Source organism: Lepidochelys kempii, chromosome 5 (genome assembly GCF_965140265.1).
Source record: "Lepidochelys kempii isolate rLepKem1 chromosome 5, rLepKem1.hap2, whole genome shotgun sequence".
NCBI lineage: Eukaryota > Metazoa > Chordata > Testudines > Cheloniidae > Lepidochelys > Lepidochelys kempii.
Genome location: NC_133260.1, coordinates 51,473,664 through 51,497,685, shown reverse-complemented (window position 1 = coordinate 51,497,685; position 24,022 = coordinate 51,473,664). Strand labels below are relative to the sequence as shown.

Here is a 24,022-nt window from a genome sequence, read left to right as displayed (position 1 = left end):
TGAATTGATTCCAAATTGAGAGATTAAACTATTGAGTCTATCTGACTACATTTGAGTTGAGAAGTCTTTATGATGGAACTTAGTGCAATGTTTTCAAGGCTTTGCAGATTCAGTTATGAAATCATTTTAAAAATAAGCTTAGTAGAATTTTAATATTTTGCGCACACATAAATTGCCCCACTTTATTACAGCAGACAGAATATCTTTAGTCCATATATTTTATGGGGGAAATTTCCACTTAAAAAAATCATTTCAGTTTGCTCTTTTATTGATAATGTAGTAGCTATCTTGAATGCAAATTAATACATATGACAAAACAAATTTTAAAACTGAGTAATTTTTTTTTTAAAAAAGCTTTTTAATATGGTTTGTAACAGGTGTGCACATAATAAGTGTGTAACATCTGACTACTATCTGCCTTTATCATGCAAATGACTAAATAAGAAGTCCTCAAACTTACCTGTTTGACTTTTGTAATAACCAGAGCAACTCAGATTTTGACTGTCGTACCAAAGCTGCTCTAACAGGGAACGTTACAGGCTGAGTAAGTGCATCACATATCTGAGCCATCTCTTTCACCATTGCCCAACTGTATCCTATTGGAAAGATCATTTGATGCAGTATTAAGAAACTCTCCTCATTCCTATCAGAATATAAAGGTATCAAGATTTATAAAATAGTTAGATTTAAAATATACCACTGTTCCATACTGTCAACATGTGGATTTTGTGAAAATCTACTATTTCTAAAAATAAAATTGAACAAAACATGCCTATGAACAAAAATGAAACTGACTACTCATTTTCACTGTCCAAGTTCAGAAAAATGCCAGAAGTAAATATCAGCTTAAATAGTGAAAAATAAATTATACAGTATTTGTAAATTCTGTATTTCAGTTACTTAAGTGTTATTTGTAATATTTTCAAAGAAATATTAGTTATGGAAATCATTGGGAGTTCTGCCATTGACTTCAATGGAGACATGGTTTTTAACATAACAGTGACCCTTTAAAAATAAAAGGAGTACTTGTGGCACCTTAGAGACTAACAAATTTATTTGAGCATAAGCTTTCGTGAGCTACAGCTCACTTGAAAGAATAAGAAAAAAGGTAATTTTAAGAATATTTCAGAAAAAATAAAAGAAACAACTGCCATGGTTTTAAGTTATACAGAAATGAGGTGGCTAAAAATATTTTAGTTAGGGTTTGGAGAAAATATGTTTAAAAGCAAGCAATTTAACACAGTTTAAAAATTGCTTGCTTTTAACATCTATTTTTGCAAGCTTCAAAAGCTAGTAAAAAAAATTTTTAATTTGTTTTTTCATTCAATGTAATGGAAAGTGTCAGGTAACCTTAACTACACGCATTGCTATCTCTGCCATCTATAACATCACAGTGGTAAAAACACTAGTGGCCAGCAGCATCTTGTCTACACCAGTGCTCCCACTGCTGCTGTCACTGGTGAAGCTACACCAGTGTTAAAGTAGTGCAAACTTTTGGGGGAAAAGATTAATGTAGGTCCAGCCTGTACGTAGAACTGTGATTTAATACGCAGGTAATAACCACTTCAAATATCCAGTTACAATTAGTGCAGTTACGCTGTGTCCATACAATCACATTTTGCACAGCAGCCACACATCAAATGTATTTGTACATTCACATCTATCACACTGTTTTCCTCTGTTTGTATGAAGGCACTCTGGGAAAAAAACTGGGCTGATATCACATAGTATCCCAGCCAGGAATTAAATGCCCAGGTAACTTTATCCACAGAGTACCAACATCACCACTTGGGGTAATGCACTCTGGGATGTTGTATTGCAGAGAGAGCTGGGAGAAAGAAGGACCAGACAGCCCTGTTACCCAAACATGATTAGCTGCTCCTGCCTAAAACAACACAACAGTGTTACAACCTGATTACAGGAAGACAAAAATCAACTTAGGCTGCCAGCAAGGGCAATATATAATTAACTGTCACCTTATCTAACATTCCTCTTACTTAAATACTACGCCAGCCTCTTCTGAAAACAAAGTTACATGAAAATCATGAAATATCTCCTCAAAAGCAGAAACAATCAGTTGGAATCTATGTGTCCAGTACTAGTTATGTTGTACCAACCACCTGTACGTGTGAAGTTTTAAACTAGCAATTGTCAGAATGAAATTTTATATCTTTAATGCCTTTGGCTGCTAAGTATTGTTTTTGCTGTCTTTTACCAGTGCACACATCATAAGCCTTCCATTTCCGTTTCTTAGCTTATAAAAGTCTTCATACAATCTCTTTGATGGAAAGGCCATTTTGATGTGAAAATGCAACAGTTGCAATCATAGAAGATCAGCTGTTTTTTTATATTATAAAATGAGGTAAGAGTGAAACAAAAGCTCCTGTCTGAGTAATAACAGTATGCATAAAATGAAGTGAACTGTAATTAAATATTTAAACTTGTATTATTACACTTCCTTGGACAGTCAGGTTTGTTTTCACTTTTTAAAATTTCACTTTTTAAAAATTCATGGATAATCAGCATGCAGAAGTGAACATGGCCTGATTTACAAAACCCTTGCAAAGAATTCAGCTTCACAAATTTAAATAAAAAAATACAGTAGGACATATTAAAGATCTTGTTTGAACTAACAAACTGTCTTAAACCATCTCATTGTCCTTAATTATTGCAGAAGTCTGAACAAGGATTAATTTAATAGAACATTCATACTAAGGGCCTGATCTTGCAGTAATTCAGTGGAAGTTTTGCCCAAGATGGGACTGAAATATTGACAGCTGGAAGGACTGACAGCAGCACTGTAAAAGCCCTGATATCTAAGGAAAAGGTTAAAAAAATAAATACAGTTAACTTCAGTAACAGAAATATAGTGGATCTATATATGTTCATAAACCCTATTTTCCAATTCTATACTAAGTTGCAAAATGACATACATTTAATAAAATCATTGTCTTTTAGTCTATTTTATTTATGTTAATTACATTTTAAAAAAACTGACAGATGTGTGCAAAAGAAATTGCATCTATGTTATTGAGGCAAACATGGAGGCAACCTCAAGCCTTGCAGCGTGTAAATCTTCCATCTTTACCTTTATTGCATTGTTGAGGCTGCCACCCAGTTGTCCAGCCCAACGATAAGGTCACATCCGGGCAGAATGAAGTTACAGTGTCTAGAAATCTTTTTGCATCCACAACAGTGTTACTTCCATTAGGTCCAGGGAGAATGTCTGCATTAATCCAGACAGGTCGCCTCAGATGCAACTTTATGCCTTCAAGAAGCATCATAGAGGGCTTCACCGCTGCTAGACTATAAAGATAAACATACTATCAGCAAGACAACAGATTCCTAGTGATATGATGGGAAAAAAATACAATACACACACACTCTATTGAAACTGTTTCCACAAGCTAGGGCTAGTTCAGGCAATGCTGTTAATCAGCTGCTGGGGACCCCCTGTTTATGAGGCCCCATCCCAATCATATCCAGATTACAAAGCTCATGTGGGTAAAGTTTATGCCTTACTGTTGCATTGTATGGAGTATGAAATGCTTCATGCTCACTGAGAGCTCTGGGGCGAGTTGCCTGATAAATCAATATGTCTTCCTCTTCTCTTCATTGTGCCCTGGTTGAGATTCCCACCTTCTCCTGTTTAATAGGACACCTCCATCTACTATTTCCCTGTCTCACTCACAAACACATATACCTATTCTCTCTTCCTTTCCACACTTGGCATATTTAAGGCAGATGGATGAGAAATGTCACACACAATCTTGGCTACTGTAGCTGGCGGATCTATTTGCTTTGCTTTGCACGGGCTCCAGATGTCCCTGAACTAATGCTGCTACAAGCTACTGAATGCAAAAGATAAATATCAGGCATCTCAAAACATACTTTAAAAGCTTGTAGATTTCCCTAGACAAAAGGAAAGAAATTTTTTCTCCCCAGAAACACTTCATAGGTGGAGCTTCTGCCTACCTCTTCCTGTTCTTACCTTAATATGCCAAGCTCTTGGAATTAAGCAGCACATAAGACCCAAACTGATATTATTTGTATTATCTGAGTGCCTAGGAGCCCTAGTCATGGACCAGCACCCCATTTTGCCACCACCACAGCAGTGTCCAAAACCAGCATAAAAAGTGGGATTATATGGTCAATCATGCTAATGGAGCGGATTAAAAAGATAACCAACAGGAGTAATATGCAAAAGGTTCCTATATATATACTGTACATATCTCTAATACAGGAACAGCTTTATTACTCCTAAGGGAATTCTGCATCACTGCGCATGTGCAGAATTCATGGCCCCCTGCAGATCTCTTTGCTTACCCGCAGAAAAATGACTTCTGATGGGGAAGCAAAGGGAAGCTGCAAGAGCGGTCATGTGCCCACTCCCTGGCAGTGCAGACAGGTTGGTGTGGGCACCTTGAGCAGCCGGTAGAGACTTAAATCACTGCCGGGGAGGGGTGGGGGCTGGTTAGTCATGTGTGAAAGAGAGAGAGAGAGACACTCTTTCCCTCTCACTTACTATAGCAGCACTCTTGGCGTGCAGGGGCAGTGCTCTGGGGTATTTCTGAAGAAGCAGGTGTGGGGCAGGCTCTGTTCCCTCAGGCGGAGGAGAATGTAGTAGCCTGCCTCCTTAGTGAATTGTTCCCATTGTTTTTAGTGAATCCTCCAGGAGTATAAAACAGGTGTAAAAATTTTAAGGCTCCTTTACATTGCCAGAGTGGTGTAAAGGAGCCTTATTGTAAAGGACAGTAGGGCCTTATAAATGCTTATGGTGCTTTAGTGATTAGAACTGTTCCAAATTTTTGGACTGAAAAAATTTCCTACCAAAATATGCTCCTTTCTGGAGATGGTCAGTAGCATAGGCGCCAACTCCGTGGCTGGAGCACCCATGGGGAAAAATTGGTGGGTGCTCTGCACCCACCGGCAGCTCCCTGTCCCACCCCTCCCAGCCCCAGCTCACCTCCGCTCCGCCTCTGCCTCCTCCCCCAAGCTCGCCACCACTCTGCTTCTCCCCCTAGCTCCCAGTGCTTGCCATGCAAAACAGTTGTTTCGTGGCGGCAAGCACTGGGAGGAAGGGGGAAGGAGGGGGAACATGGAGGATTCCGGGAAAAGGCGGGGCCGGAGCGGGGATTTGGGAAAGGGGTCCAATAGGGGCACGGATGGGGCAGAGTTGGGATGGGGACTTTGGGTAAGGGGTTAGGATGGGGGCCAGGCAGGGGGCAAGCACCCACCGGCGCCTGGAAAAGTTGGCGCCTATGGTCAGTAGCCAGTATAAATTGTGAATTTGAGTCCCCAGCCCTCACTTGTTCTTCAGTTGCCTATGATGTAACACTAAGCATATGACTGCATATATTTGCTGACTAATAATTATAAGTAAAGGGTCAGTACTAGCTATATTACTAACAGACAGAGGGGGTTTGGGGATTTCCTCCAATGCTCCCCACTCCCATTCTCCATCCATTGTATTTTAGTTTAGATAAATTACCAAGGTAATTGAAACCAGATGGATTATATCCCATTATTTTGACAAAAATATGCAGAATTTTGCAGAATTTAAAAATATTGTGCGCAGAAGTTTTTGACACAGAATTTCCCCAGGAGTACTTTATCCAAAAGCTGCTGCTCTTTTGGACAGTTTCTCTCATGTTACTCTCCTGCCTGTGCTTGTACAATGTGATTGTATTTTTTAAATGCTTTTATACAATTACATTTTTATACTGCAGCATTATTTTAAAACCTTTTTGTAAAACATAGTATTTGGCTGAAAACTTGTCTTGGAAAAAGAAGAGTGAATTGAAAATGAGTTTTAACAATATATTTTTTTTAAAACTACTATACTTTTCCCTTCCTTCCCCGTTTCTGGCTGACACTTACAGAGTCTATATAACAATAAAAGAATTTAGCCTACCCATGTATTCTGTATTTTCATAAACACATGAAATCTGTAAATGTCAAGGTATAGTTTTATTATTAAGGACAAAAGATATAAACTGCAATTTACAACTGTCCTTCAAGTTTTGCATTTCTATTGCACACTTGATCATGCCCTTCTATGTGGCGATCCCACCCCCACATTTTGATTGTAAAAAACAGCTACTGTGCATGCATATTAAGGCACAAGTATATGGAATTTTCCAATGGAAAATTTCCAGCCATCCTCGTGCGCATGTTCTAAAGGCCTGTTTTTGGCCTGAGGAGGGTTTAGACTGGTCAGAGCCCTGGCCAAAGGAGGGACAAGGTGTCTTTCTAGAGTTTCTATTCCTCCTGCGTGAACTCTCTTGCCTATTTTGAGGCTGGTAACTCCTCAGTGGGGGCTGTGGTCTAAAATGCCTCCACTAGTTGGCAGGAGTGTGAAGGCCAAGGGACTTTAGGGTGGCCCTAGAGTCCTTGAGGCTGTGCAGGCGGGAGTCACTCTTTTCTGAAAATAAATTCTGACCCTCAAAGGGGAGGTCCTAGATGGTCTGCTGGACCTCATATGGGAGGCCAGAGACCTGCAGCCAGGAACTCCTCCTCATGGCCACCCCAGTCGCCATGGTGCATGAAGCCACATATGCTGCATTCAAAACTGCTTGCAGAGACGTCCAGGAAATTAGTTTACCCTCCTCTACTAGCACAGAAAACTCTGTGCAAGAGTCTGGAGGCAGGAGTTTGGTAAACTTTGTCAAGGCCCCACATGTATAAAAGTTATATCTGCTGACCACCTCTGGATGGTTAGTGATGCAGAGCTACAACCCCCCTGTCGAGTAAACCTTTCTCCCGAAAAAGCCCAACTTTTTGGCCTCTCAACTTTTCAGGGAGCCTGGTAGCCCTGGTGCTCACGCTGGTTGGCCACGTCCACTACTAGTGAGTCCAGTGGGGGGTGCGTATAGAGGTGTTTGTACCCCCTTGAGGGGACACAGTATCTCCGCTCAGACCTTTTCGCAGTGAGCGGCAATGAGGACAGGGTCTACCACAGTATGTTGGTGGCTTCGCTAATGGTTTTGATCAGCAGCAGCACGATATGGGGTGGCCCAGGAGGGGAAAGGATATCGACCATTGGGTCGGTCTCCTCCCCCTCCCCCTCTATTTTAATATTGAGGTTCTGAGCCACCCACCTCAGCAGCTGCTGTAAGACCCTGCTGTCCTCCAGGGCTGGGGCAGTTGATGTGCTGGCCACTGCCTCATCAGGTATGCAGATCAGCTGGGTCACCATCAAAATCTCTGGTGTCAAAGGTGTGGGCGGTGTCCTGAAGGACACAGAGACCACCGATGCCAATCTGGAACTGTAGCTCTGCCCTTGGCTTTGATGATAAGCCCAGGGCGTCCAAAGTGGCCACTAAGGAGCTTGCCACTGGCCCAGCCATGGTGCCGGGTAGGAGTGGCGGTCTTGGCGGGAGTGGGACCTCCTGCTCCTACTGGAGCACGACTCTGCTTCCGACTCAGAGGCCTCCGACTCGGATGGGTGCTGCAAACTGGGGGACCGGAGCAGCTCCTCCACGAGGGTGGCCAGTGTCAGGGAGTGATGCACTGGGGATGATGCACGCATCACCATCATTGCCGGCTTGCCGATGGATTGCACTGGTGCCCAAACCAGTGCCAGCGACCTCTCCTTGGAGGGGAGGCTGGTGCCATAAGTGCCAGAAGGTCCAATGAAGCCTCGAATGCCTCAGGCATGGAGGGGAGCTGCAGGTCCTCTTGGTGGTGGGCTGGCAAGCGATGAGGGTCCAGGCTCGACTGGACCCCCCGCTGGGGCAGGAATCGACATGAGCCGTAGCGGTTGGGCACTGGATGGAGGCTTACCGACTGCCTGGTCCTTAGACCTGGTCAGGGAATGTCCTCTGTCCAACCTCTTCTTTTTGTGAGGTACCAGGGATTGAGACCAGTGCCTCACAGAGGTCTGGGTCCTGTGCACAGAGCCGTGGTGGTGCCGAGGATCTCTAGAGAAGCCCCTTCTTGGCACTGGCTCACGCATCAAGATGCTTGGAGCTGGCTCCCCCATGCCAGGTTCTGACTGAGGCTGAAGCGCTGCCTCCATAAGTAAAATACAGAGGTGCTGATCTCTGTCCTTTAGGGTCCTAGGGCGGAACTCTCTGCAGATCTTACAACGTTCGCTAAGGTGGCCCTCACTGAGATACTTCAAGCACTAAGTGTGCGGGTCACTTCTGGGCATAGACCTGCCACAGTCGGTACATGCCTTAAAGTCCGGGGACCCAGGCATAGCCCGGTGCCAGTGGAATGTTGCGGGGGGAGGGAAGCCCCCCAAAGGAAACATATGAATCTATTTACACTAACTATACAAATAAGAACTATACTAGTACTATATACACTAAAAAGGACACTGTGAAGAACACGCGCTTGCCAAGGCAAGAGCAACTGGGAGTTCCAGCTGGCCGTAACAAGCGGTAAGAAGGAACTGAAGGGGTGGCGGGTCAGCAGGGCCCTATATTGAGTGCCCAGAGAGCACCCAGGCTGACCCTATAGATACTGCTGGGGAAAATCTTCCATCTGTCATGCACGCGGCATGTGCACACCTGATTGGAATTGACATGAACAAGCACTCAAAGAACAGATAACAATTTATAACAATTTATAATAATTTATAACAATTTATAATACAAACATTTTTCAGTTTTCTACCCTCAGTACTTCTGAAAATCCAGTACCATATCTCTGAATATGGGCACCGAGAAAATGAGGAATATACAATACCTCTACTCTTGAACTAACAGAGTAACTGGAGAGGATAAAAGCCCACCGTTGCTATGTGGACCATTCACTACAGAGGAATAAGACAAACGCTTTGTCAGTGGGTTTCACAGCTATTTGCTGTCAGCAGAAAAATGTAGAAACTGGGAAATCCTGAGGTAGATTCCAAATTCTGAAATGGATTGTTTCTAGTGGTTATTTATGCTTCTACCCTTTACCCCAGCCTCTATGCGTCTCTGTTCGTAGCCAATCTCTCCAGATCCAATTCCACCCCACACTCTCTGTCTATCCACCCCACCACCCCTACTTTTGTGACGTACCCTCTAAGCTCCTATACATCCCCATGACTCCTGCACCCTTCTGCTCCTATCCCCAGGGAGCCTCCACAAGTACCTCCATCCATCCTTATATACACCCCTCTCATATTAAATCTCACCCCCCAAAAAATCCCCATTAGCCCCAGAAAACCCTTCCCTACCCTCCTCAAATATTCCCCCTCCCATACTGAGACCCAGCGCCCCAGCTCCCTCGATCAGTCTCAATGGCCCCTCCCCAACCCCCCTTATATATTTCCCCTCCCCCACTGAACCCCAATACCCCATCTAGCCCCTCTCCTCCAGAGGGGTGGGAGGTCCTGAGGTGGGGAGTCATGTCCTATTGCTGAGTGGGTGGCCCTTTGGAAGGGTGACCAGGCCAAATTTGAATGAACAGCGCTGTGACCCTGTGGACTGGGTTGCAATGCCCAAAGCAGAGAACTGGCCCCAGCTCCGCAGAACAGGAGCTGCTGCTGCTTGGTCAGTTTTTCATTTTATGTTGTTTATAAAGGTTCTTTTCCCTTCTGCGTGTTACTTTGCATTTGTGAAATACATGGGGCTTTACCAATCTGTATTTGTACCAGGCTAGTTGCTCCTTTGCCTCTATGCTGCCTGAATGCCAGTGAGTTAGGGCCGCTTTGAGAGCCCTAGAGAGAAAGTCGCCCTGATCTCAGCTCCAGTGCCTGATGCCACAGTGGCCCCTAATAGCCAGAAGGATAAATTGCAGGGAAAATCCTGGGCCTGCATTGAAGAATGCGTTGAAGCATTCTCACTACATCTTTGAATCTTTGAAGAATAACAATAACACTCTCTAACAAATCTTCACGAAGCATGTGCAAACTGCAGTTTCCAGAAGATTACAATTTAACCAAATTTGAGTGAATTTTCACAGGAACAGCAAAAGGCACATCCTTCACATAAAAGCAACCCACTGTTAAATTGCAAATCCATGCTCCAAAGCATAAAGGCATGAGGACTTCTTGAGGAATAGGTGGTAAGAATTATTTAACAACTTCTTCTTCCCTAATCTCATTCTCCAAAACAGCTAATTTGTTCTCAAAACAAACAAACAAAAAAAATCAGTAGATTAAGCTAGATACCTGGCATGAAAATTTTCGGTCTGAACAGTTACAGTTTGGCAAAGTTAAAAGCAACTGAAAACAAGATATTATAATGGAAAGTGCTAGGCAACCTTACCTACTGGTGATGCTACCAGCTCCGCCATATGCAATAATTACTATACAATATTTTAAAATACAATAACTGTTTATTACATATGCAATATTATTGGTAGTCTAAATACTGTAAAGCCTTGGGACAAACAGCTTCACTGCATCCATTAATAAAAATAAGTTGTGTTTGAAAAATACTTCTCTAGTGCACAGATATTCATAAAAAGAAACCACACACACACACAAATAAAAAACAAGTTTTGGTACCATTTGTGATTAATCATTTCTGATGGTACTGTATTTCATTACCACTTATTATGTTTGATTGTATTTCACTATTCAGTAATGCATACATTATAGTAAAATGTATTGTTAATAAAAGTTCTGTAAACAGAAGTTTGCCCTACAATGGACAGCACCAACACACAACCAGTCGATGGTAACTATTAATAAATAATAATAATGCAGAATCCTTGTGAATCTTTTATATACCTCTTAAAATCCAGCTTGATGCCTTTTTTAGTGTTCACAATCTCATTTAGCCATGTCTGCAATGTGTTGTCACTGTTTGTTTCAGGAGGATGAGCCATGATTGGTTCACCATTTCCTTCTTCCTCACCACAAAGAAGAATATCTGCTTCTACCATATGAGCAGCACCTGTTCATTTAAAACATTAATATTGTGACATATCCAGATCCCCAACTTTTCAGATTTTGTGCATGTATATTATATATTACACACAAAAACTACATTAAAATAACATTATAAGATTGCAAAGTCAAGCACTCCAAATTTAGGAAATGCCTGTGCAACTTTAATTCAACCTTCTGCATATGCATTATGACAGCGTTTACTTATATGATCACATACTATTTATTCCACAAGACCCCAGCCTCATTCACTGCATAGGATTGATGGTACTCACTTGATGAACAGCTATTCAATATTTCGTTTTATCCCCATTGTTACATGTGTGACCCTAGGCTTTATTTACTGCACACTATTCACCGTGCTCTGAATACAGAATTACTAATTTCCCCATGGGCTTTTCTACAGGACTCATCGTTACAGTATCCAAGTACTTCACAAACATTAACTGATTTACCTTGACAACACTCCTGTCAGATGATAGGGGTGGTATTATCCCCCATTTTACAGATGTAGAGCTGAGGAAAAGAGAGATTAAGGTCAGAAGTGTCCACTAATTCTGGGTGCCCAATTTGAGATGCCTAGGACCTGATTTTTCATAGTACCTAGCATTTTATATGTTCAAAGCAGAGCATTTATATGTTCAAAGTCAGTTGCAGCTCTGAGTGTGCGGCACTTCTATAAATCAAATCCCAGGGTCTCAAGTTCAGGCATCCAGAAATGAGGAACCTGTGAATAGTGGAATTTAAGCAACTTGACTATAATATCACAAAGGAATTCTGTGGCAGAGGTAGAATTCATAGATTCATAGATATTTAGGTCAGAAGGGACCATTATGATCATCTAGTCCGACCTCCTGCACAATGCAGGCCACAGAATTTCACCCACCACTCCTAAAAAAGACCTCACACCTATATCTGTGCTATTGAAGTCCTCAAATTGTAGTTTGAAGACCTCAAGGAGCAGAGAAGCCTCCAGCAAGTGACCCGTGCCCCATGCTACAGAGGAAGGCGAAAAACCTCCAGGGCCTTCCAATCTGCCCTGGAGGAAAATTCCTTCCCGACCCCAAATATGGCGATCAGCTAAACCCTGAGCATATGGGCAAGATTCATCAGCCAGATAGTACAGAAAATTCTTTCCCGGGTAACTTGGATCTTACCCCATCTAAAAACCCATCACAGGCCATTGGGCCTATTTACCACGAATATTTAATTACCAAAACCATGTTATCCCATCATACCATCTCCTCCATAAACTTATCGAGTTTAATCTTAAAGCAAGATAGATCTTTTGCCCCCACTACTTCCCTCGGAAGGCTATTCCAAAACTTCACTCCTCTGATGGTTAGAAACCTTCGTCTAATTTCTAATCTAAATTTCCTAGTGGCCAGTTTATATCCATTTGTTCTTGTGTCCACATTGGTATTGAGTTTAAATAATTCCTCTCCCTCTCTGGTATTTATCCCTCTGATATATTTATAGAGAGCAATCATATCTCCCCTCAACCTTCTTTTAGTTAGGCTAAACAAGCCAAGCTCCCTGAGTCTCCTTTCATAAGACAAGTTTTCCATTCCTCGGATCATCCTAGTAGCCCTTCTCTGTACCTGTTCCAGTTTGAATTCATCCTTCTTAAACATGGGAGACCAGAACTGCACACAGTATTCCAGGTGAGGTCTCACCAGTGCCTTATATAACGGTACTAAAACCTCCTTATCCCTACTGGAAATACCTCTCCTGATGCATCCCAAGACGACATTAGCTTTTTTCACAGCCATATCACATTGGCAGCTCATAGTCAACCTATGATCAACCAATACTCCAAGGTCCTTTTCCTCCTCCGTTACTTCTAGTTGATGCGTCCCTAGCTTATAACTAAAATTCTTGTTATTAATCCCTAAATGCATGACCTTACACTTCTCACTATTAAATTTCATCCTATTCCTATTACTCCAGTTTACAAGGTCATCCAGATCCTCCTGTAGGGTATCCCTGTCCTTCTCTAAATTAGCAATACCTCCCAGCTTTGTATCATCTGCAAACTTTATTAGCACACTCCCACTTTTTGTGCCCAGGTCAGTAATAAAAAGATTAAATAAGATTGGTCCCAAAACTGATCCTTGAGGAACTCCACTGGTAACCTCCCTCCAACTTGACAGTTCACCTTTCAGTAGGACCCGTTGTAGTCTCCCCTTTAACCAATTCCCTATCCACCTTTCAATTTTCCTATTGATGCCCATCTTATCCAATTTAACTAATAATTCCCCATGTGGCACAGTATCAAACGCCTTACTAAAATCTAAATAAATTAGATCCACTGCGTTTCCTTTATCTAAAAGATCTGTTACTCTCTCAAAGAAGGAAATCAGGTTGGTTTGGCACGATCTACCTTTTGTAAAACCATGTTGTATTTTGTCCCATTTACCATTGACTTCAATGTCCTTAACTACCTTCTCCTTCAAAATTTTTTCCAAGACCTTGCATACTACAGATGTCAAACTAACAGGCCTATAATTACTTGGATCACTTTTTTTCCCTTTCTTAAAAATAGGAACTATGTTAGCAATTCTCCAATCATATGGTACAACCCCTGAATTTACAGATTCATTAAAAATTCTTGCTAATGGGCTTGCAATTTCTTGTGCCAATTCTTTTAATATTCTTGGATGAAGATTATCTGGGCCCCCCGATTTAGCCCCATTAAGCTGTTTGAGTTTCGCTTCTACCTCAGATATGGTGATGTCTACCTCCATATCCTCATTCCCATTTATCATGCTACCATTATCCCTAAGATCCTCTTTAGTCTTATTAAAGACTGAGGCAAAGTATTTGTTTAGATATTGGGCCATGCCTAGATTATCCTTGACCTCCACTCCATCCTCAGTTTTTAGCGGTCCCACTTCTTCTTTCTTTGTTTTCTTCCTATTTATATGACTATAGAACCTTTTACTATTGGTTTTAATTCCCTTTGCAAGGTCCAACTCTACTTGACTTTTAGCCTGTCTCACTTTATCCCTACATATTCTGACCTCAATAAGGTAGCTTTCCTTACTGATCCCTCCCTTCTTCCACTCCCTATATGCTTTCTGCTTTTTCTTAATTACCTCTCTAAGATGCTTGCTCATCCAGCTTGGTCTACAACTCCTGCCTATGAATTTTTTCCCCTTTCTTGGGATGCAGGCTTCCGATAGCTTCTGCAGCTTTAATTTAAAATAATCCCAGGCCTCCTCTACCTTTAAACCCATAAATTCTTCAGTCCAATCCACTTCCCTAACTAATTTCCTTAATTTTTGAAAGTCAGCCCTTTTGAAATCAAAAACCCTAGTTGCAGATTTATTTTTGTTAATCCTTCCATTCAGTTTGAACTGAATTAGCTCATGATCACTTGAGCCAAGATTATCCCCTACAACCATTTCCTCTATGAGATCCTCATTACTCGCCAAGACCAAATCTAAAATGGCATCCCCTCTAGTCGGTTCAGCAACTACTTGTTGAAGGAATCCATCAGCTATCGCATCTAGGAAAATCTGAGCCCTATTATTATTACTAGCACTCATCCTCCAGTCTATATCTGGGAAGTTAAAGTCTCCCATGATCACACAGTTTCCATTAGTATTTACTTTATTAAAAACATTAAAAAGGGCTCTATCCATATCCAAATTAGATCCCGGCGGTCTATAGCACACCCCAAGCACTATCCCAGGGGAGGCTCTAATAGTTTTCTTCCCCAATTTAATTATTGCCCAGACAGACTCAGTCATATCCATTTCATCGCTTCTTATTTCTTTACATTCTATCTCATCATTGATATACAATGCTACTCCACCACCTTTACCTTTATTTCGGTCTTTCCTAAACAGCACATACCCTTCAATACCTGTAGCCCAGTCATGACTACTATTCCACCAGGTCTCTGTTATACCTATAATATCTGGTTTCACTTCCTGCACCAGTAACTCTAGTTCCTCCATTTTGTTACCTAGGCTCCTTGCATTAGTGTACAAACATCTTAATTTTTGCTGTTTGGCCTCACTCACATTCTGTACCCTATTAGGCACGGTTATTTTACTACCAGTATAACCTATTAGACTTGTATCTACACTGCCCTTCCTCCTACCTACAGCTGTATCCACTCTTACTTCATTTTCTTTCCACTCTATGCTAAATTCTGGCGTGGAGATTACCTGGACATCTCCCAACCATCTCCCCCAAATTCCTAGTTTAAAGCTCTCTTAATCAGTTGTGCCAGCCTCCATCCTAGAAGTCTATTTCCTTCCCTACTCAGATGAAGTCCATCCCGAGAGAACTGTCCTCTATCCATGAATGCCTCCCAATGGCCATACATCCCAAAGCCCTCCTTATAGCACCACTGCCTAAGCCATCTATTGATAGTCATAATCTTGTCACACCTTTGTTGCCCTTCTCTAGGAACAGGCAGAATCCCACTAAAGATCACCTGAGCCTCAATTTCCTTAAGCGTCCTCCCCAGCCTAACATAGTCTCCCTTAATACTTTCCAGTGAGAATCTAGCCGTATCATTTGTTCCCACATGAAGGATAATTAGGGGATTCTTTCCCGCTCCCTTTAGAATCCTTTTTAACCTCAGGTCTACATCCCGTATCTTAGCACCTGGAAGACAGCACACCCTCCTATTTTCTGGATCAGCTCTGGTTACAGGCCTATCTATTCTTCTCAATAAAGAGTCCCCAATCACATAGACCTGCCTTTTCCTAGTGACGGTGCTATTCTCCAGTCTATCCCCTGTTCCCTCTGGCTGCAAGTTTTTTCCATTCCCATTCTCCCTTGTAATCCTTTTTAACCCATCCTGTATCCTCCTGGGGCTCATATTTGGTGTAATCTCCATTAACTCTTCCCCTTTTCCTATAGGACTAACCGCTCTTCTCTTCTTCCTTGCCCTGTCACCTTCAGTGACTACCTGCTGAGCCCCTTCTTCATTTTCCAACTCTGCAAACCTATTCTGAAGCTCTATTTCTCCTTCACTAGCCCGTCTTTTCCTCTGCCTAGTTCTTTTAGTCACATGCTTCCACTGACCACTTTCCTCACCCAGTCTCCCCTCAGAATTCCCTAGTCCTGCTTCCATCTGCAAGTCTGAGCTTTTCCCTTCAGATACCTCATGTCTTTGCTCCATAATCTGCTCAAACCCCTTCCTAAACTCTACCAGACTTTCCACCTGCATCTCCAAACCTCTGATCTTTTCCTCCATCAGCTCTATCAGACGGCATTTCATGCAGACAAAACTCTTACCAGGTGCCCCCTCCAGGATCATGTACATACCACAGCTTCCACATCCAGTCATCTTCATTGTGTCATCTGCTACATGGGTCACTCCCACCTCTGAATCTGTCATAGCCTTCCCACCTAAATCCTGTTAATCTGGGAAACACAAACCACACCAAAACACCACCACCCACAGCAAAACCAAACCCCACACAAGCACCACAAGACAAACTCCGCTTTCAAACTCCCACTCAAACTCCCCTGTTTACAGCTCTGTTTGCTAGCTCCTGTGCTGCTGCAGCTGTCTGTGCTGCTGCCTGACTGGCTGCTACCTTTATAGGACCCCTAGTCAGTGAAGCCCCGCCCCCTAATCAGGGCTCAGCTTCTCTCCCAGCACAAAGCCCCTACAAGCCTCTACACATACAAATACAGCCTCTACACATACAAATACAGTTCTTCAGAGCAGCATTCATCTGCCTTAATCATGAGATCCTCCTTTCTCTTGCTGCAATCTCATTCACAAACACCTTCCAACTTCTGCAACAAATGAGGCAGGGGTCCTACAGACAACAGTCTCCTTCACAACACAACCCAGAGCAGGTCCGTCATGAGCACAGAATGAAGTAGGGGTCCTGTTCAAAAAATAGTATGATCACATAATTAAAGTCTGTATCATAATGAATATGCAAAAGGGTGCCAAATTAAGGCTGCACAGGCATTTCCTAACTTTGAATCCTTGGCTTAGCAACTGCACTGTTCTTTTCATGTAAATTTTTGTATTTTATTTCTTAGGTTTTTAAAAAAGCAAACTGAAAAAAACCAACAGAAATTGCATCATGTGACATCACATTTACACTTATATGGCAGATGAGAAGTTTTAGAATGTTTAGATCATAGGTGCCGAGTTTCTAATCTGCTGGGGGGTGCTCCCCCCCCAGCTCCAGGCAGGCACCATCCCCACTCCACCCCTTCCCCCAAGGCCCCACCCCTTCTTGTGTCTTCCCAACCCCTCCCCGCCTCCTCCCCCGATCACATTGCACCCTCGCTCCTCCTCCCCAGAGCCTCCAAACAGCGCGAAACAGCTGATCTGCGGTAGGTGCTGGGAGGAAGGGGGAGATGCTAATTGGCGGGGCCCACCAGCGGGCAGGAGGTGCTGGGGGGAGGGGGAGGTTCTGCTATGGGGGCTGCCAGTGCGTGCTCAGCACCCACCAGTTTTTCCCCACGGATGCTCCAACCCCAGAGCACCCATGGAATCGGCACCTCTAGTGTAAATCCACTGGACAGGCCATGGCCACTTGAGCTAATGGAGTAAATGATAGCAATAGTTGGTTGTCATCCTCTGTGACAGCACTAGATGGAGATGAGACATACACCTGGTCACTGGGTTTCACAATATGTGCTGCCAGCAGATAAATGGTGAGACTCAGGAATCTCAGGTTCCACTCCAGACTCTGGAAAGGAGTGTTCTCTAGTGGTCACTGCAAGTTTGACCTTTTGTGCTTGGTCTCCTCCAACATGTCCTTTTTGCAGTATTGTCTCTTCCCCATCTCTGGCTCCTCGCTCCAGTTTCCCCATTGTAATCCTGTTCTCCTTGCCCAAACAGTTCCAGTCTCCCCTGACAGACTCCCCATCTCAGCCCAAGTCCCCACCCATGTCCAGTCCCAATCTCCTTGCCCAGCCAGCCTAATTCCCCACCAGCTCTGACTTCTTGTCCCTTGTCTCCTTGTGCAGCCTGTCCCCATTTCGTCTTCCCAGCTGATCTGATCTGTCTCTCTCCAACCCCTGGCTTCCAGTCATCTCCATAGTTTCAACCCCTCTCCCCATCCAATCTCAGTCCAATCTCCTCATCCACCCTGCCTTGTCCAGCCAGTCCCAATACCCCCACATACCCTATCTAATCTCAGTGTCATTGTCCCTAGCTCCCTTCCCGCAATAGCTCCAGCCTCTCCTCCTCCATGGCTCCCATTCCTCTTTCCCAACCAGTCACAGCTCCCATGCTCCACCAGTTCCCAGTCCTAGCCTCCTTGCCCAACCAGTCCCTGTCTCCTCCCCAACAACATCCAGTCCCAGTTTCTCTCTCCCCACCTGGCTCCCAGGCGTAGTCTCCCCCGCAACCTGCCCCCCCCAGTAATTGTCCCACCAAGCTCCTTATCCCAACCTACTCCTTTCCCTCACCCTAAGTCTTGCTCCTGTCCCCTCTGTACACAAGTCAGGCAGCTTCCTCCTTCACACTGCCTTGGCAACAGAAGAATGGGGGTCATTGAGAGCACAGGCAAGACAGTCTCCCTGCTCTCAGTTCTGGGGCCCAGTCCCACACCAGGCTGGAGAAGCAATTACAGGAAAATTCCTTCTGAGTTCCGTAGCCAGGGGAACATACAATGTCACCCTGTAGGGCTGTTGTACACACAGTCTGGTCAACACTAAAAGTTGCGAGGGGATGGATCATTCTCAGTTGCTGTGTGAAGACAGTGCATGCTCAGTTCAGTCACGAACAGGAGCTATGAAAGGATGGAGCATGCTTAGTCATTCTGTGGGTATGGCGCATGTGCAGTCTGGTTAGCACTAGGACCTAGAGGGGATGGAACATACTCAGTGAGGATAGAATTTTAGGAGATTTTAGCTGCTAAACTTTAAGAAGTCTCTACTAAATCTGTGTGAACTGTGGTTTTTCAAAGGTTTATAACTTAACCAAATTTGCATGGCTTTTCACCCAGGAACAGAAAAGGCATATCCCTCATAAGGCCATTCCCCTACCAAATGTCAAGCTTCTTCTCCAAAATATGGGTGTACCAGAGTTTCTCAAAGAAAAGGTCTCCAGATTTTTTTAATATGGCCAAAATAACTTATCTTTCCTTAGCCCATTCTCATAACTGACTCAACAATCCTGGCTGAAACTTTCCAAAACAATTCAGCCTGAGACAGATAGCTAGCATGGACAACTTCAGCCCAAATGTTAAAAATGGCAAAGTTATAAGAAAAGGAAAACAGGCTCTTATAAAGGAAAGTGTCGGGCAATCTTAATAGGTAGTCCTACCAGCCCCACCTAGAATACATATATGCACATATTTTAAGTTACTTAGATTTTAAAACTTGAAACATAATATGAGACATAACTTTACTTTCAGTAAGCAGCAGAGTAGCTGAGTTACCTATTTTACTAATTCCTTCACAAATCTAATTAATTCCACTGGAAACAAAATCTAATAATTTGAGGTAATTAAATCTTCATGAAGAAAAAAAATTACAGTTCAGAGCTTCTAAGAATGATTATCCAATATATTCACATTAAAATATTTTAAAATCTTTATTTTAAAAAGCAATTAATAGAAGAAGATGATCTGTTAATGTAAGTCCACAAATCCTTGGAACCCTAGACTGTTTGCAAAACCTCCATGTTTCCAAATGTAACTGATGACTAGATCACAGTCATTACTATCAACTAAGACAGAAGCAGAAGATCACCACTATCACTCCAGAAAAATGAATGAAGCCTATTGGCAGATGTTTTTGTATTCTCTGTCTTGATGGGAATGACAGATTTTGGTGACATTTTTGGGTAGTTATCTGCATCTGTGTATCACAGAATAGCTCACACAAGTTCAATTAAAGAGTGCAAAATCAAAATTCTTCAATCACTGTTGGCAGATATCAAGTGAACTCAGGAGTAGATTCAATATTAAGATTATGGAACTATTCACATAACTACACTTCGGTCAGATTTTCTTGGATATATGCCACAAAAGGAACATTGGACTTATTTCATTTGATTTCATCTGAATGCACTGTTCACATCCATAAGTGGAATTCTGGACAGTGGCTTATATGAGAGCATTGAGGACTGACCAGTTTGCACTTTGAAAATTCCACTCAAGGTCTATTAATAAATGACATCTTAAACTGGATAAGGACAAAAACAGGGTGGTCGCTTAAGAGAAGACAACACAGAGTAGTTGTTGATTTAGTGTGACAAAATAACTGGTTAGCAATTATTAAAAATCAAGCAGAAAAATATCAGGTGGATAGTCATAATCAATGACATCTTGAAATGTACTATGCTACTTCAGCTCATGACAAAGATACAAGTTATTTTTGGATGCAGCGTTCACCAACAAGATTGTTACCTTTGTGCCTTCAACAGCAATGAATACACCACTTAGGAAGACAGCTTGGGTGACAGAATGAACAAAACTATTAATTACCATATCCATACTTGTGCTTTGTCAATATGGGTGACAGCACAATTAAACTAACTTTTATGGTCACAACAGAGACACATTCTACATTTAATAGCCAAGTCTCAACATCCTTACAAATGCAGACAGCAATTCAGTATGTGGGGTAACAGTCTTGATAACAGTCAAATCACTTGCATTTGGCAGACGTGCTTCTTGGGGTGTAAAAATATCAAAGTACGCATTTAGGAGACAAATAAAGATTGTTTACCCAAAAGAACCAAACTGGGTATATCCTTTCCACAAATCCAAATGGAATTTAATTACATCTTAACTTTGGACTCCGCAACACACTAATCTATGTTATGTCACCAAACTAAGATTATAGCATCATAAAAATATTTTATGTGAAAACAATATTGACAGATCCATTTTCCAAAATACACATACAATACTTACTTTGTATTGCCTTTTTCATTTGTGATCTGTTGTTTGCTGCATGATACCAGATGATTTCTGCTCCATCTCTGGTTTTAATCTGGTCAGTGTTCAGAAAATAATCCAATACATTTTCACTCCAAGCTCCTATGTCAATAATATTTAAAGTAAGTACTGCATACATGAAGAAAAGTTTTAAATACTTTCTTACCATTGCAACTGAAAAAGGAAGAAAGACATCAGAAAAGAAGAGACTAAGCAGATGCCTTTCCAATCCTGCTTTAAAAAACACAATCCGCAGACTACATGAAGTCCAAATTCAACTTTTTTCTGGGGATTTAGTTTACTAGCAGAGAAAATAAGACAAAAACCTTCTCCTGGTCTTGGTCGTTCCAAAGGTTCCTCCCAAAAGACTATTCAGTCCTCACATTTGATCTTCTCTTTTCATGGTTCAGAGTAGCAGCCGTGTTAGTCTGTACTCGCAAAAAGGAGTACTTGTGGCACCGTGGAGACTAACAAATTTATTTGAGGCATAAGCTTTCATGAGCTACAGCTCACTTCATCTGATGAAGTGAGCTGTAGCTCACAAAAGCTTATGCTCAAATAAACGATGAAGTGAGCTGTAGCTCACGAAAGCTTATGCTCAAATAAATTTGTTAGCCTTTAAGGTGCCACAAGTACTCCTTTTCTTTTCATGGTGTAATTTGCACGGCTCTTGTAAACAGTAAGGTAGCATGTAACTTGCTACCTCGGCTCAGTAAATCAGCAGGATTAGCAGCTACTAACAAAAAGAGTGGGTGTATGACAGATAGTATCCAGTAACATCTTGGGACAAACCTTATTTAACTGAGTTTAATATCTTGGGAGTCCATTGTATTAAAAATGCTATTGTCTGTGTGTTACTGAGCTATTGTATGTATTTCCATGGAACAGTAAATAGGATAACAGTAGGGGATGATCAGGCAAATTCATTCACGTTGTAACAGCTCCAGAGAAACACTCTCCTCCCCCCTTGGTAAGGTCCACATATACTAGTTCAAACTGAATTCTCCAGGGAACAACAGACAAAGAAAAGATTTTTGGATAAATAGCCTGGTTTTAAACGGGCTCCGTTGCACCTTTCTGATCTAAGTGACAGACAGGATTTCTGGTCCAAGATAGGCCCCAATCCTTAGGGAAAGACTGAAAGGATTTTGACCTACTGAGGCCCCATAAAACTAAGTGCTTGTTCTGAGCCGAAGCTGTGATGAACTTATGACCACAGTTCCCATCATCACTGTGTGGGGTCTGAAGGACTAATTGCCAACCAGAGCCCTTGTTGAAGTGAGAGGGTGATCTCTGGCAAACTTATTAGCATCTGTATAGATTATTTTATTTTTTTTATACGTTTTCTCTGTAATGCTTGCTATCTTAAGACTAAAACTGCTTGCTTAGAAACAGCTGTGGGTAATTTATGACTAAGGCTATGTTTTAGTCACAGGTATTTTTAGTAAAAGTCATGGACAGGTCATTGGCAGTAAACAAAAATTCATGGCCTGTTACCTGTCCATGACTTTTACTACATACCCCTGACTAAAACTTGGGGGGAGGGGCTCTTGGTGTGCCACGGGTACTCAGGGCGGGTCGCGGCCAAAGGCGGCATTACAGGTGCTCGGGAAGGCTGGGGCATGCTCCTTACCCAGCTACTGGGAAGCGGCGACCTCCAGCTCTTAGCTCCATGTGCTGCTTCCGCTCCGCCCCAAGCCCCAGTTCTGCAGTTCCCATTGGCTGGAAACTGCAGCCAATGGGAGCCGCGGGGGCAGTGCCTGCAGGCGGAGGCAGCACATGGAGCTAGGAGCTGAGGGAGGGGAGTTTCTGTTGCCCTTCTAGGGAGCCCCTCCCCTCCTCCCAGTGAGCACCTCCCCACACCCCAATCCTGAGCCCCAAACTCCTGCTGCTGGGAGGTGGGGGGGCCCAAGATTGCTCCAGCTCAGCTGCTCAGGTGGCTCCCAGGCCAGGCACACGGGCCGCTGCAGAAGTCACAGAAAGTCACAGAATCCGTGACTTCCCTGACAAACACTGAGCCTTACTTATGACTGTGGCAATCATACTACGGTACCATCTCTGAGAAGTGAGGCAGACCTACTTATGCAGTCTGTCTTTTGCTGGAAAAATCACACTATAGCCAGGGAACTGTGCAATATCCTGGTCAGGAGGGAGAGAGATGCAGTTTCCGCCCAAGAAAGGCAACAGCTAGGGAGCTAGAAGCCTGAGAATAGTGCCCTTGCTGAACCACTAAGGGGAAACACAAGTTGCCCTGAACTGTGACAAAGTGTTTCAGTAAACACTGCCAGTTTGTTACAGGGAGGAAGTGAAAGAGGGGCTAAAATATAGAGAGAGGGGGGAAAAAAGAGACTGAGAGGAAAAGATTGCTATTGAAACCAAAATTCTCATTTATCCATAATTCTATAATCCTCTCTCATCTGTTGTAGTCTCTTCTTCTACCTTCCGTTGGCAAGAAAATGATGGTATAATAGGTGCAGCACTACAGAGATTTTAAGTGTAACTATAAAATCTCCCTGGTTTTATAGGTGCTTCTGTTCCCTTATGACCCTCACCACTACGGCATCTTCCTTTCATTCATCTGAACTGTGTTAATCTATTCCTCTGGAAGCATCAGGTAATAAATTCAGATTGTTGTCCCATTGTTACAATGTACTTCCCATTAGACCTCTGCGTGGGACTATTTTTAATTCCACTACCACTGTTATGCCAGAGGGTCCCACTGCAGGGCTCTACTTCCCATACAAATTCCCAGCAGGAAACAAAAATCTGATAAACACAGAAAACTCTTTTCAGCTTAAGGCTGCAGTCTCTCAGTCTGAGGGCATATTATCTTTCAAGAGTGAGAGTTTTTAAAAACAACAAACCACCTGATGTAGAGTTTAGTTGCATTTCTCAAATAAGGCACCAAAACTAATTTCATTTTGCCCCTGGATATACCAGCCCACCATCTTCCTGATGTATATCTACTACCAAAACTGCAACAAAGAATGCTCATTTTTGTATTTGTTTCATATATAGAGAGCCCTGCAAATCATGGATATCCATTTTATATCCACAGACCATTTTTGTGGATCAGATGCGGACCCAAATTTTGTATCTAGAGCCCCGCAAATCTGTGGATAACTGCTTTATATCCATGGACCATTTTTGCAGATGCAGATACAAATTTTGTATCCATGCAGGACTCTACATATATAGATCTTAGATACTAAGTGTGATGATTTGCCAGCACACTAACTGTTGTTTTTTTTATTAAACTGTTCTGATATGATTAGGGGATGATGCCTGTGAAAGTAAGATGCTAACT

General features: G+C 42.6%; 1 protein-coding gene across 5 annotated transcripts in view; it reads right to left on the bottom strand.

Moving 5' to 3' along the window:
• FAM151B (family with sequence similarity 151 member B) overlaps window positions 1-24,022 on the bottom strand; it is a 72,591-nt gene that overhangs the window by 47,030 nt on the left and 1,539 nt on the right. For 3 of the 5 annotated variants that reach the window (XR_012158935.1, XM_073344362.1, XM_073344365.1), the window contains exons 1-4: window positions 20,692-21,170; window positions 10,670-10,835; window positions 3,089-3,306; window positions 461-596 (exon numbers count right to left, since the gene is read on the bottom strand). Coding sequence is in view for 4 of the 5 variants with exons in the window: in XM_073344362.1 (XP_073200463.1) it covers window positions 461-596; window positions 3,089-3,306; window positions 10,670-10,835; window positions 20,692-20,884 (713 nt within the window). In the remaining variant the exon portion in view is untranslated. Of the gene's footprint in view, window positions 1-460; window positions 597-3,088; window positions 3,307-10,669; window positions 10,836-20,691; window positions 21,171-24,022 lie in introns of those variants that run through there. The other 2 variants (XM_073344366.1, XM_073344364.1) reach the window with 1 other exon arrangement.